This window comes from Schistocerca piceifrons, chromosome 7 (genome assembly GCF_021461385.2).
Source record: "Schistocerca piceifrons isolate TAMUIC-IGC-003096 chromosome 7, iqSchPice1.1, whole genome shotgun sequence".
Classification (NCBI taxonomy): domain Eukaryota; kingdom Metazoa; phylum Arthropoda; class Insecta; order Orthoptera; family Acrididae; genus Schistocerca; species Schistocerca piceifrons.
In genome coordinates this window covers 22,667,205-22,682,512 of record NC_060144.1, presented here as the reverse complement: position 1 = coordinate 22,682,512, position 15,308 = coordinate 22,667,205, and the positions used below count along the sequence as shown (strand labels likewise).

The 15,308-nt window shown below is 45.5% G+C and overlaps 1 protein-coding gene across 1 annotated transcript; it reads right to left on the bottom strand.

Annotated features, from left to right (window-relative positions):
* Positions 1-4,783: 4,783 nt before the first annotated feature.
* LOC124805397 lies at positions 4,784-15,072 on the bottom strand. The gene is made up of 5 exons (XM_047265959.1): positions 13,191-15,072; positions 12,975-13,046; positions 12,626-12,748; positions 12,461-12,532; positions 4,784-4,920 (listed from the first exon to the last, which is right to left on the bottom strand). Exons 1-5 carry the CDS (start codon positions 15,070-15,072, stop codon positions 4,784-4,786), a joined length of 2,286 nt encoding a protein of 761 aa, XP_047121915.1.
* Positions 15,073-15,308: the final 236 nt, after the last annotated feature.

Here is a 15,308-nt window from a genome sequence, read left to right as displayed (position 1 = left end):
GTTGGTTCTGGTCGACGCCTTCCGTAATTTTCCTTTTGTTGTCCGGATGTCTTCCACGACGTCCTCCGCCACCATCCAAGCGTTGTCTGCTATCTTTTGCATTGAAGGTCTTCCACAGACTATTGTTTCCGACAATGGCCCACAATTCATGTCCGCAGAATTTCAGTCATTCTGCCAGGCCAATGGTATTCAACATCTGACATCCGCGCCGTTTTCGCTTCAGTCAAACGGTGCCGCTGAACGATTGGTCCGGACTTTCAAGTCACAGATGTTGAAATTGAAAGAGTCGCATTCTCGGGAGGACGCATTGTTGCTCTTTTTGTCTTCGTATCGCTCTCAGCCCCGTGATGGTCGCTCGCCGGCTGAGTTGCTCCATGGTCGTCCTCATCGCACCTTGATGTCTTTGCTGCATCCGCCGCATCAGGTTCCTATGCAGTGGCAGACTCCTGCTTTTGCTCCAGGCGACGTTGAAATTTTATCGCAACTATCAAGGTTCACGGCGTTGGCTCGCAGGGTGCATTCTTCGCTGCCTTGGCCGCGCGATGTATTTGGTTTTGGGGGCCTCTGGTGAGGTGCGTCGGCATCTCAATCAGCTGCGCCTCTGTCGTCGCATGGGTTCTGCCGCTCCCCGTCTGCTTTCAGCGACGGTGCCGTCCGGTCAGCGCCCTGGGGACCCATCTACTGGCTCGCCTCATCCCCAGGTGTTACCAACGATGCCTTCCATTTTGCCCCATGGCGACGCGCCGCCGCCGCAGCAGCCGCCGCCGCAGCCGCCGGTCCTCCGGCCGCCGCCGCCCGCATTCAACGCTTCGCTGCAGCCGCCAAGCGCCTCCCAGGGTCACGCGCCGCCGATTGCTTCCCGTGACAAGCTGTCCTCCGCCATGGAACTCTTGCCCGCTCCGGACCACATGCTGTCATCGCGCGTCGGCTACCCCGACGCAATGGAGGTCGACCCTTCGGCCCCTCCTGTTTCTTTACGGGCGCCTACACCACATGTTGACGTGCACCCTGGACTAGGTTTTCAGGCGTTTCCTAGTTCCCCTCGGACCGAATGGTCGGGTGCGGGTGGCACAGCCTCGCCTGTTGTTAGGCTCCCCACCTCATCGCATACGTCAACATGGGGTCCTCCCCACGGCAGGCGGAAGCCTTATCTCACGACCGTTCGCCGGTTTGCGGGGGAGGAATGTGGTGTCACCGCCAGACACCACACTTGCTAGGTGGTAGATTAAATCGGCCGCGGTCCATTTAGTACATGTCGGACCTGCGTGTCGCCACTGTGTGATCGCAGACCTAACGCCACCACAAGGCAGGTCTCGTGATACGAACAAGCACTCGCCCCAGTTGTACGGACGACCTAGCTAGCGACTAGATGTACGAAGCCTTTCTCTCTCATTAGCCGAGAGACAGAATAGCCTTCAGATAAGTTAACGGCTACGAACTAGCAAGGCGCCTTTAGCCTTACAGTGATTGTAATTAAAGTCTCCTGTGTATCGTCAAGAGCAATGTACCACAATGATTGATTAAAGATAAGTATTAATCCAGCTACGTACTTTTCTTCATAGCATTAATTACGTAGCCTGTTCCAGTACTTCACGCCCGTCTGCGTTAGTCTAGTGTGCATTTTCAGCCATCTCGAACTACAAGGTGTTGGCCCAGCTGCCGACACATCAACTCGACTAGTGAACATCAAGAACTGAGGAGCGAGAATTTTGTAATAGTGATAATGAACAGAGCACAACGCGAAATGTTATCAAAATATGGAGAAGACTGTATCTGTATTGATGGAACCAATGGGCTTAACGGGTATGATTTCGAAGTGACCACTCTCTTAGTACAGGATGATCTCAGGCAAGGATTCCCATGTGCATTTCTAATTTCGAACAGGAAGGATGCCAATGTTTTAAGTATATTTTTGCAGTACGTAAAATCACAGGTTGGACCAATTTGCCCCAATGTATTCATGTCTGATTTGGCAGAGTCATACAGTATTGCATGGAACAGGACAATGTGTGCTCCTAAGATGAGACACTATTGTACTTGGCATGTGGACAGAGCATGGAAAACTAATATCAAGCAGAAAATTTCGCATCTGGATAAAAGAAATGAGGTGTATCGGCTCATCAAATCAGTGTCAATGCTGAGAAATGTACGTATGTTTCAGGAATCACTGCAAAAAGCACTGCAGAAGGTCAATAGTGAACCTGACACATCAGAATTTGCTTCATACTTCAAGACACACTATGAAGGAAATGTGGAGTGTTGGGCCTACTGTCACAGAATGTATGCCGGTCTCAATACCAACATACATGTGGACAGTATGCATAGGATGTTAAAGGAAATACATGGTAATGCAAGACAGATAAAATGACTGGACAAAGGCATATCTACACTAATGTCCCTAGTTACAGCCAAGATGTTTGACTGGCTTATAGCAAATGTAAAATGGAAGGTTATGAGCAAAGTTCAAGACATTCGTAATAAACACAAAACTAGTTTGTTAATGGACAAGGACCTCATCACTGAGGTAGATGGTGGTTGGGAAGTGCCATCCACATCATCTTCAGAGGTGTACATTGTTAAAAATAACAGAGTCAACTGTGAGTGCAAATTAAAATGTAGTGATTGCAATGTGTGCATACATAGGTGTTACTGTACATGTATTGATTACAGTATTAGATTCAATATGTGTAAGCACATTCACACTGTTTGCCGAGATGACAGTGTCGGTGAAAATCCCCTGCAAAGTCCAGAGGTACTGGGTACTGATGTTGATGCCACCAGTGAGAGAGCAGCAATATTAGCTGAAGTAAGCACGAAATATGTTTCAAAAACACCAAAATCATTGTTAGAAGGGAGACAGGAGCTTATTTCAGTGTTTTCCAATATTGTCAGTGGAATGTCTGAGACTGAACTGCAGTTGGCCACAAAAACTGTGTTATCCTTAAAGGCAAATGTAGGAGCTGTTCGAGCCCGAAACAGTTATTTCAAACAAACAGATAAAGGCCAGAAAAGAAAGCTAATACCACAGCAGAGGCTGTTTTCTACCAAGAAGAAAACAGCAAGTAATATTTCTCTGGCTGTTCCAAATGCTGAAGAAAGATGTGAAGTAGTAAAATCACTTCTGAATGAGGGTATGTATCAATTTTCAAGTTATTGAGTAGATACATTTATGTGTTGAACCTTGGCAGAGTAAAATGTAATTCATGGTTAATATATGAATTTGTGTTCAGTACCTGTCAACTTTGTGTGAATTATAATTTGAAATTTATATGCAGAGCTCGACATGAATCATGATGTTCCTGCGGAGCATAGTCGTGCCATGCCAGATGTACAGCACAGCAAAACAGGTAAAACTTGATGGCATCCATCATTCTAAACATGTGTGGAACTACTATAATGTCCTCATGCCAAATAAACATGTCACATTAAGTAAAATTTAGAATTTTGCTGTTCAGTAGCAATGCAGTGTGTTTGGAATCTGATGTAATAGTTACTTGCAGTACAGTATATGTATATACTATCTTTCAGTACCTATCAATTTTGGCTCAATTGTGATATGAAATTTATTTGCAGGGCTTGACACCAAAAATACTTGCATGTTGTAGAACAACCACACAGTATGTTATGGCAGTCAGGTATTCATCATGGTGCATCAGGTGTGTGCAAAGTAAATCTAATGGAGATAACATATCTGAGTATGATAATAATCTGAATTCATGTAAATGTATATTGATATCTTTAAATTCTATTTTACTGTGTCTGCATTATAATATAAAATTAATTTACAGGGCTGGACATGAACCACATTGTTGCTGTGCAGCATGGTTATGCCATACCAATTGTGCAGCACAGCACAACAGGTAACACTTAATCGGACCCATTATTCCGAATGTATCTCATACTGCTCTAATGTCCTCATATCAGCTAAGGGTGTCAGATTAAGTAATGTTCACAATGTTGCTGTTCAGTAGCAATGTAGTGTGTTTGGATTCTGATTTAAAAGTTACTTGCAGCGGAATATATGCCACTTTTTAGACCTATCAATTTTGTCTGTATGATAACACAAAAATTATTTGCAGGGCTTGACACCCACAATCAGGTCCATGTAGAACAACCACACACTATGTCATGGCAGTCTGGTGTTCATCATGGTGCATCAGGTGCGTGTAAAGTAAATCTAATAGAGATAACATTATTTGAGTATAATGAAACCTGAAGTTATATATGTATATTGATACTTTTAAATTCTATTTTACTGTCTGCAATATAATACAAAATTAATTTACAGGGCTGGACATGAACCAGTTTGTTGCTGTGCAGCATGATTATGCCACACCAAATGTGCAACACAGCACAACAGGTAACACATTAATGAACCCATTATTCCCAATGTATCTCATGCTGCTCTAATGTCCTCATATCAACTAAATATGGCAGATTAAGTGCTATTCACAATGTTGCAGTTCACTAGCTATGTAGTGTGTTTGGATTCTGATTTAAATGTTACTTGCAGTGGGGTATATGCCACCTTGTAGGCCTATCAATTTTGTCTGTATAATAACACAAAAATTATTTGCAGGGCTTGACACCCACAATCAGTTCCATGTTGTACAACCACACACTATGTAATGGCAGTAAGGTTATCATCATGGTACATCAGGTGTGTGTAAAGTAAATCTAATGGAGATAACATTATTTGAGGATAATGAAGTTCTGATTTTATATCTGTATATTGATACTTTTGTGTTCTGTTTTACTGTCTGCAATATTATATAAAATTATTTTACAGTGCTGGACATGAACCACATTGCTGCTGTGCAGCATTGTTACACCACATCAAATGTGCTGCACAGCACAGGTAACACCTGATGGAACCCATCGTATCAAATGTCTGTGGTACTGCTCCAATGACCTTATATTCTTTAACAATGACAAATTATATATGAGCAGCACATCAGGTATGTAACATTGTTTTTTAATTAAGTAATCCTATTTATTAAAGTAATAGTGTTTCATCTGATGACTGCCTGTCTAATATATGAAGATACCATAATGCAAACTTTCTACTTTACTCGCCTTAGGCCTATACAGTTTCTAAAGTGGTAGTTGTGGAGAAGACAGAGTAGTAGTTGTAATTATATTCTTTCTGAAAAGTAGAACTTCAATGCAGTGTTTACTTGCAGTCTGGATTATGCCATGTCAAGGAGCAGTGAGGGAGGTCCCAAACATTTGGATCTTGACACTGATGTCAAGTCAGGCGCCATAGGATGCCACAAGAGCTGATGACGAGGACTGGGATACGCTCAGCCTTATCTTGCCATCAGAAGGAGAGTGGAAAGAACCTTTGAATTCTATCACTTCAGAGGGGGCAATCTGGGTCCATTCATTCTTCCCCCAGGGGGTCCACAACTCTTTTGTGGACACTTGCATAGCGAGCACGGGACCCCGAGCTAATGTGGCCCTCCTTCCCTTCCGGGCTGCATACCTTCCCTTCCCTTTCCGCATCCTTCCCCGTCCCCCATCTTCGCCCCCACCCCTCACCCCTGGCTCTTTCCTTCCCTTTCTCCCCCTCTGGGAGTATGGTTTGTGCCTACGTACGGAGACGGACGCTCGAAACTGTTCCAAATTCCTTGCTTTCTACACTTGCAAGTCCTCGTCCTTCCTCTGTCCTTCTCTTTTCCTTCCCTCTTCTCTTTGCCCTTTTCTCCGCTGCGGCGTTTGAGACCCCCTCTTCTTTCCTTTCCCTTTCTCTTTTTTCCTCCCTGTGCGTGTGTGAAGGCCGACCCATGCACTTCCATGCGTAGCCGGTGACGGGGTAACGTGTAATTCCCCACCCCGGGTAGATAGGTAGGACACATACGTACCCCCTGGTAACGGCCAGGCCCAGGGAGGGGTGATTACCCGAGCTGATACCTTCCGAAAGTGCCGATTGGTCCCTCCATCCGTTTGTCGGGAGGTGTGACCTGAGGTGTGAACAATCACCTAAGGCGGGTGTGCCCTCAGTGAGGGCCCCCACAAGGGAGGAGCGCGCCATCGGAGACGCCGGTAATCATGGGGGATTCTTCCGCAATGTTTTCCTCACCTTCCACTATGTCTGCTCACAAACGTAAGTTCACTGAGTCTCAGCCACAGATGGTTCTTCCATCGTTGCCACAGTTCCTTGTTGTTTCTCGGTCTGACGAAGGTCACGACTTCTCCACGGTCAGAAAGCTGTCGACGCAATTGCAGGTCCTGTAAAGTCTTGTTCCAGATTATGGAATGGCACCCTGTTGTTAGAAACAGTCAGTGCCCTCCAGGCTCAAAAATTGCTGCATACTTCTCTGCTCCACATCTTCCCTGTCCGGGTGGAACCGTACCGTACCTTAAATTCCTCGCGTGGAGTCGTTTATACATGCTCCCTCGATGGATTGTCTGACGAAGAAATTCAGCACTACCTGTCTGACCAGGGCGTAACGGCTGTTCATAGGGTTATGAAAAGGGTTGACATGAACATCATTCCAACCCGCACTGTCTTCTTGACATTTGACGAAGTTCAACTCCCATCGAAAATCAAAGCAGGCTATGAGATAATTTCCGTTCGCCCTTACGTCCCAAACCCTACGCGTTGCTATCGATGTCAGCGGTTCAATCACACCAGCCAGTCCTGTTCCAATCCGGCCAAATGTGTTACTTGTGGCAAGGATGCCCATGAGGGTGCTTGTCCACCTCCATCCCCTCGCTGCATCAACTGTATGGGTGACCACGCTGCTTCCTCTCGAGATTGCCCCGTTTTTAAGGACGAAAAGCTCATCCAGGAAATAAAAGTGAAGGAAAAGGTGTCGACATTTGCTGCTCGAAAATTATTCGCCAGTCGACAGCCCGCCGTGCCTCAGACAGGAAAATACAGCACTGTCCTTGCTTCTCCTCGGCCAACAAAGGAGGCGGCCACGCAGACTTGCGACCTCACCTTTAGCACCACGGTCGTCAGATCGGCCAGCGCAAAGATCGCCCATTCAACCTCACCTCTTTCGCCTGCCCACTCTATGGCTCACCCTTCGTCGGGTTCTGCTAAATCTCGAGCCCAAAAGTCAGACGCCAAGTCTTCGAAAAAAGAGCATACTCGAGAAGAGTTTTTACGTACCGCAACTTCACAACCATTGGTTCCTCCTTCATCTAAACATCATACTTCCAAGAAGGCTACAAAGAAACACAGTTCCTCTCCTTCTCCGCCAAGGCGAGCCCCATCTACAGCACCACCTGGCGGAAATCGCCCTCGGCCGTCTTCTGTGTCGCCGAGGCGCACTGCTGGTGGCCGGTCAACCGGCCGATCGCTGGTGGCAGGAGCTGCTCCTGACCAACCTATGGATCAGGATCTTCTGCTTTCGACTGAATGCTGTCCCACGCTGTCGGTTGCAAGCTCTGAGCAGTCCTTGAGTTGATGGCAACCTTGGTCACATTCTTCCATTTTCTGTTCACCCTATGTCCATTATCCACTGGAATATCCGCGGCATTCGAGCCAATCGGGATGAATTGTCGATCCTCTTACGCTGCTACTCGCCGGTCATCTTCTGTCTTCAGGAAACAAAGCTGCGTCCCCCTGACCGCTTTGTTCTCCCTCATTTTCAGTCCATCCGATATGACCTCCCCTCTGTTGAAGGCACTCCAGCCCATGGAGGACTCATGATTCTTCTCCATGATACTCTCCATTATCACTCAATCCCCTTAAACAGTTCCTTCCAAGCTGTCGCCGTCCGTCTTTCCCTTTCTGGATACACGTTCTCTCTTTGTACGATATACATTCCATCGTCCACACCAATGGCACAAGCTGATCTCCTTCATCTTCTTGGTCAGCTTCCACCCCCCTATTTGCTGGTTGGGGACTTAAATGCCCACCACCCGCTTTGGGGATCTCCACATCCTTGTCCACGTGGCTCACTATTGCTAGACGTCTTCCACCAAGCGGATCTAGTTTGCCTCAACACTGGGGTCCCCACATTTTTGTCTGCCTCCACGACAAATTTATCTCATTTGGACCTTGCGGTCGGTACTGTTCCGCTAGCTCGGCGCTTCGAATGGTTCGCCCTTGATGATACACACTCGAGTGACCACTTTCCATGTGTCCTTAGACTGCAGCCTCAACTGCCATATATGCGCTCGCGACACTGGAAGTTTGCCCAAGCCGATTGGCCACTTTTTTGTCTCTAGCGACATTCGATGACCGTCGCTTTCCCAGCGTCGACGATGAGGTCACACATATTACCGACGTTATTCTTACAGCTGCGGAATGTTCAATACCACGCACCTCCGAATTGCCCCGGCGCCCCCCAGTTCCTTGGTGGAACGAGGCATGCCGTGACGCAATACGTGAGCGGCGACGTGCTCTTCGCATTTTCCGTCACCATCCAACTTTGGCCAACTGTATCCAATATAAGCAGCTCCGTGCGCGATGCCGTCGCGTCATCCGCGATAGCAAGAAGGCAAGCTAGAAATTCTTTATTAGCTCATTTAACACCTTCACTCCCTCCTCGGAAGTTTGGAGTCGGCTTCGACGGTTCTCAGGCGCGCCTAGTTTCTCCCCGGTCTCTGGGCTCACTGTCGCGCATGATACCTTAGTGGATCCCGTCGCAATTTCTAACTCATTGGGTCAGCACTTTGCTGAGATTTCAAGCTCTTCAAATTACCCGCCAGCGTTTCTCCCGAAGAAACGTGCCGCGGAAGTGCGACCTCTTGCTTTCTCCTCTCAAAATCACGAAAGCTACAATACTGTTTTCTCCATGCGGGAACTCCAACATGCCCTCTCTTCTTCTCGCTCCTCCGCCCCAGGACCGGATGGTATCCATGTCCAAATGTTGCTGCATTTATCAACCCATAGTCTGCGTTACCTCCTTCGCCTTTATAATCGAATTTGGACCGACAGTACCTTCCCCAGACAATGGCGGGAAGCTATTGTCGTTTCCGTTCCGAAACCTGGAAAGGACAAACATCTCCCCTCTAGCTATCGCCCCATTTCTCTCACGAGTAGTGTCTGTAAGGTTTATGAGCGTATGGTGAATTACCGTTTAGCTTGGTGGCTGGAATCCCGCAGTCTTTTAACACCAGCCCAATGCGGATTCCGAAAGCATCGTTCTGCAGTTGACCATCTTGTTGCTCTCTCCATTTATATCATGAACAATTTTCTCCGAAAACGCCAAACGGTAGCAATATTTTTTGATCTGGAGAGAGCATACGATACCTGTTGGAGGACAGGCATCCTCCGCACACTGTTCTCTTGGGGCTTTCGAGGCCGGCTGCCCCTTTTTCTCCGCGAATTTATGGCAGAGCGCACATTTAGGGTGCGAGTGAACACTACTCTCTCCCGTACTTTCTACCAAGAAAACGGGGTACCCCAGGGCTCCGTGCTGAGTGTTGTACTGTTTGCCATCGCCATAAATCCAATTATGGATTGTCTCCTTCCTGATGTCTCGGGCTCCCTCTTTGTGGACGATTTTGCGATCTACTACAGCTCTCAACGGACCAGCCTTCTTGAAAGACGTCTTCAAGGATGTCTCGATCGCCTCCACTCGTGGAGCATCGAAACCGGCTTCCGTTTCTCACCCAGTAAGACCGTTTGTGTTAATTTTTGGCGACGTAAGGAGTTTCTTCCGCCCTCCTTACATCTAGGTCCTGTCAACCTTCCGTTTTCCGATGTCGCTAAATTCTTGGGTCTTATGTTTGACAGAAAACTGTGCTGGTCCTCCCACGTTTCCTATCTTTCGGCTCGCTGTCTGCGTTCCCTTAACACCCTCCGTGTCCTGAATGGTACCTCCTGGGGAGCGGACCGAGTGGTCCTTCTCCGCCTCTATCGCGCCTTAGTGCGCTCGAAATTGGATTATGGAAGCATAGTCTACTCCTCTGCTCGGCCGTCTATTCTTCGGCGTCTCGACTCTATCCACCACCGTGGATTACGTTTAGTGTCTGGAGCTTTTTACACCAGCCCTGTGGAAAGCCTTTATGCTGAGACTGCTGAACCTCCGCTGTCCAATCGGTGGGCAGTCCTTCTGAGTCGTTATGCTAGCCATCTGTCTTCCATGCCTGCTAATCCAGCCCATGACCTTTTTTTCGACGCCTCCTTTGATGTAGGGTATGCAGGCCACTCCTTCTCCCTACTACCTCCGGGAGTCCGCTTCCGTCAACTGCTCCATTCTCTTTCCTTCCGCTTTCCCAAAACCTTCTTGACAACTTGGGGTACAGCACCGCCTTGGCTCCGTCCCGGATCTACTTGCTCCGTGACCTTTGTCAATTTCCCAAGGATGGTACCCCTACACTTGTTTACCATCGGGCATTTGCTGCTCTATGTGCACAAATGACGGACGCCACATTTATTTACACCGACGGCTCGAAAACATCGTTAGGTGTAGAGAGTGCCTATATTGTTGGCGACACCCCAAATCACTTTAGGCTTCCCGACCAGTGTTCGGTTTATACTGTGGAGCTTTACGCTGTTCTCCAGGCTGTCCACTACATCCGCTGCCATCAGCGGATACAGTACGTAATCTGCTCAGATTCTCTCAGCTCTCTCCTCAGTCTCCAAGCTCTTTACCCTGTGCACCCTCTGGTCCACCGGATTCCGGACTGTCTGCGCTTGTTCCACCTGTGGGGCGTCTCGGTGGCGTTCCTCTGGCTCCCAGGACACGCTGGTATCTGTGGGAATGAGGCGGCCGATATAGCGGCCAAGGCCGCAGTCTCTCTTCCTCGGCCAGCTATTCAGTTGCTTCCCCTCACCGATCTACGGAGCGGTTTATGTCGCAAAGTTGCTCATTTATGGCATGCGCATTGGTCAACACTTGCCCATAATAAATTGCGGGAAGTGAAAGCCCTTCCTTGCGCTTGGACCTCTTCCTCCCGAACGCGTTGTCGGGAGGAGGTAATTTTAGCTAGACTCCGGATAGGGCACTGTCTTTTTAGCCATCGACATCTTTTAAGCAGCGATCGTCCCCCACTCTGTCCCCACTGCTCCCAGGTGTGGACGGTAAGACACCTTTTAATTGAATGCCCCTATTTTAATCCGTTACGCTCCCGTCTACAGCTATCGCCTTATCTATCGTTGATTTTAGCAGATGACACGTGCTCAGCCGACCGCGTTCTCCTGTTTATTAGTGACAGTGAAATGATGTCAGTCATTTGAAGCTTCTTTTGTGGACAACCAACCCCTTTCTGTAGTGGATTTTTAAGCATTCCTTCTGCTTTTAGTTTCTCCAATTTTATGACTTTGTTCCCATTGCTGCTGGTTTTAAATTTCGGTTTTTTACTGTTTCCTAAGTCACGGGCTGGGCGCTAATGACCATAGAAGTTTTGCGCCCTAAAACCAAAAACAAAAAAAACATGGGTCCATTCAGCTTCATCAAGCTTAGTGAATGGCCAGACAGGTACGTAATGGTATTGCAGTTAATGGGGCACAATATAAGGATGTTTTGATGCTGGTTTTTAGTCCAGTACGTCATTATCCACCAAGTAAATTGTTATTATTTGGGAGCAATGTGATATATCTGAATTCAGATGAAATGCTTACTTGCAGTCCGGACTATGCCATCTTGAGGACTAGAGGGAAGTCCCAAACATTTGGAGCTTGGCACTGATGTCGAGTCAGGCCCCATAGACTGTATCAAGAGTGGAGGTCCTTACATTCCCAACATCTGGACTTCAGGAGGTCAGGACTGGGATGCACTCTGCCTTACCTGGCTGCCAGAAGGAGAGTGGAAATGTCCATGAAATATCAGCACTTCAGAGGTCAGGATTGTCATTCACTCAGCCTCATCAGGCCTAGTGAAAGGCAAGTCAGGTGTGTAATGGTATTTCAGTTAATCCGGCACAATATAAGTATTTTTTTATACTGGTTTTCAACCCAGTATAATATTAATTATTATTCACACTTATGTTATTTGATAGCAATATGGCATGGCTGAATTCAAATTAAATCTTTATTTACAGTCCAGAGTGTGATGCATTGAAAGCAGATGCGAAGGACCTGAGATGTCTCCACCATTTGGAGTTCAGGATAGCATTCCACCCTGTCCTCTACAGCTGCATCAGGATCAGATTTGAGAGGAACTGCAATATCTGATCCCAGAACTAAAGACCACTCAGCATCTTCAGGAAGACTCGAGTGTGTGGAGGTCATTCATCTATAATAAGTAGAATTAGGGACTGAAATGCTGTTGGCATGGCCGCCGGGTCACCACAGTAATGCTTGAAGTAAGTAACAATAATTCATGTAGTAATACACCAGATAACACTGCTTTTATCAAATTCCTATAATTTCCTCTATAAAACAAAAGAAGTCATGACAAGTAAACACTTGTTAAACTGATACATTCCACATAATTATAAAGTGTCATATTCATGATCTGTGAAACAAATATTAATTTAATATCTAATGCGATCTGACGAGGACATTAGAGAAGTATGAGATACATTTGGAATAATGGGTCCGATTAAGTGTTACCTGTTGTGCTGTGCTGCACAATTGGTATGGCATAACCATGCTGCACAGCAACAATGTGGTTCATGTCCAACCCTGTAAATTAATTTTATATTATAATGCAGACAAAGTAAAATAGAATTTAAAGATATCACTATACATTAATATGAATTCAGATTATTATCATACTCAGATATGTTATCTCCATTAGATTTACTTTGCACACACCTGATGCACCATGATGAATACCTGACTGCCATAACATACTGTGTGGTTGTTCTACAACACGCAAGTGATTTTTGGTGTCAAGCCCTGCAAATAAATTTCATATCACAATTGAGGCAAAATTGATAGGTACTGAAAGACAGTATATACATATACTGTACTGCAAGTAAGTATTACATCAGATTCCAAACACACTGCATTGCTACTGAACAGCAAAATTCTAAATTTTACTTAATGTGACATGTTTATTTGGTGTGAGGACATTACAGTAGTACCACACATGTTTAGAATGATGGATGCCATCAAGTTTTACCTGTTTTGCTGTGCTGTACATCTGGCACGGCACGACTATGCTCCGCAGGAACATCATGATTCATGTCGAGCTCTGCATATAAATTTCAAATTATAATTCACACAAAGTTGACAGGTACTGAACACAAATTCATATATTAACCATGAATTACATTTTACTCTGCCAAGGTTCAACACATAAATGTATCTACTCAATAACTTGAAAATTGATACATACCCTCATTCAGAAGTGATTTTACTACTTCACATCTTTCTTCAGCATTTGGAACAGCCAGAGAAATATTACTTGCTGTTTTCTTCTTGGTAGAAAACAGCCTCTGCTGTGGTATTAGCTTTCTTTTCTGGCCCTTATCTGTTTGTCTGAAATAACTGTTTCGGGCTCGAACAGCTCCTACATTTGCCTTTAAGGATAACACAGTTTTTGTGGCCAACTGCAGTTCAGTCTCAGACATTCCACTGACAATATTGGAAAACACTAAAATAAGCTCCTGTCTCCCTTTTAACAATGATTTTGGTGTTTTTGAAACATATTTCGTGCTTACTTCAGCTAATATTGCTGCTCTCTCACTGGTGGCATCAACATCAGTACCCAGTACCTCTGGACTTTGCAGGGGATTTTCACTGACACTGTCATCTCGGCAAACAGTGTGAATGTGCTTACACATATTGAATCTAATACTGTAATCCATACATGTACAGTAACACCTATGTATGCACACATTGCAATCACTACATTTTAATTTGCACTCACAGTTGACTCTGTTATTTTTAACAATGTACACCTCTGAAGATGATGTGGATGGCACTTCCCAACCACCATCTACCTCAGTGATGAGGTCCTTGTCCATTAACAAACTAGTTTTGTGTTTATTACGAATGTCTTGAACTTTGCTCATAACCTTCCATTTTACATTTGCTATAAGCCAGTCAAACATCTTGGCTGTAACTAGGGACATTAGTGTAGATATGCCTTTGTCCAGCCGTTTTATCTGTCTTGCATTACCATGTATTTCCTTTAATGTCCTATGCATACTCTCCACATGCATGTTGGTATTGAGACTGGCATACATTCTGTGACAGTAGGCCCAACACTCCACATTTCTCTCATAGTGTGTCTTGAAGTATGAAGCAAATTCTGATGTGTCAGGGTCACTACTGACCTTCTGCAGTGCTTTTTGCAGTGATTCCTGAAACATACATACATTTCTCACCATTGACACTGATTTAATGAGCCGATACACCTCATTTCTTTTATCCATATCTGAAATTTTCCGCTTGATATTAGTTTTCCATGCTCTGTCCACATGCCAAGTGCAATAGAGTCTCATCTTAGGAGCACACATTGTCCTGTTCCATGCAATACTGTATGACTCTGCCAAATCAGACATGAATACATTGGGGCAAATTGGTCCAACCTGTGATTTTACGTACTGCAAAAATATACTTAAAACATTGGCATCCTTTCTGTTCGAAATTAGAAATGCACATGGGAATCCTTGCCTGAGGTCATCCAGTACTAAGAGAGTGGTCACTTCGAAATCATACCCGTTAAGCCCATGGGTTCCATCAATACAGATACAGTCTTCTCCATATTTTGATAACAATTTGCATTGTGCTCTGTTCATTACCACTAATACAAAATCCTCACTCCTCAGTTCTTGATGTTCACTAGTCGAGTCTTGTGGTTTATAGAATAACACAGACGGATTCTCACTTTCATTCATTTCTTTTACCCAAGCTTTGACACTGATTGCATCATTTTTATATCTGACCGACTTGGAGGAGAGGTTATAGCTTGCTGCAATGTTATATAAGTCTTGGTTGGTAGTCAAATGGATTCTCTTCAAGTCTGAATCCTGCAAACTTGTCTGTATGTTATCTAGAACTTTGTCATATTGAAGTCCCATTGCGATATCTGTTGCTATGGTTTCCTGTTCTTTTTGATTCAGGGTCAGGTGCGTTAAATCTTGTTTGTGACCAATGTGGGTAGTTGTAGTGGCAACAGGCAGTTCTTGTTGACGGTTTTTGCAAACATGCTGACTGAGATTCTTTCTGTAATTATACACTTTCCCACACACTTTGCATTTAAAAGCACTCATTTGGCTTACTACCATTAATTGCTGGTTTAATTCAAGTACATGGAGCAAATATTGAAGACATGGGGGCTGGCCAGAGTGGCCGAGCGGTTGTAGATGCTTCAGTCTGTAACTGCGCGACAGCTATGGTAGCAGGTTCGAATCCTGCCTCGGGCATGGATGTGTGTGATGTCCTTAGGTTAGTTAGGTTTAAGTAGTTCTAAGTTCTAGGGGACTGATGACCTCAGATGTTAAGTCCC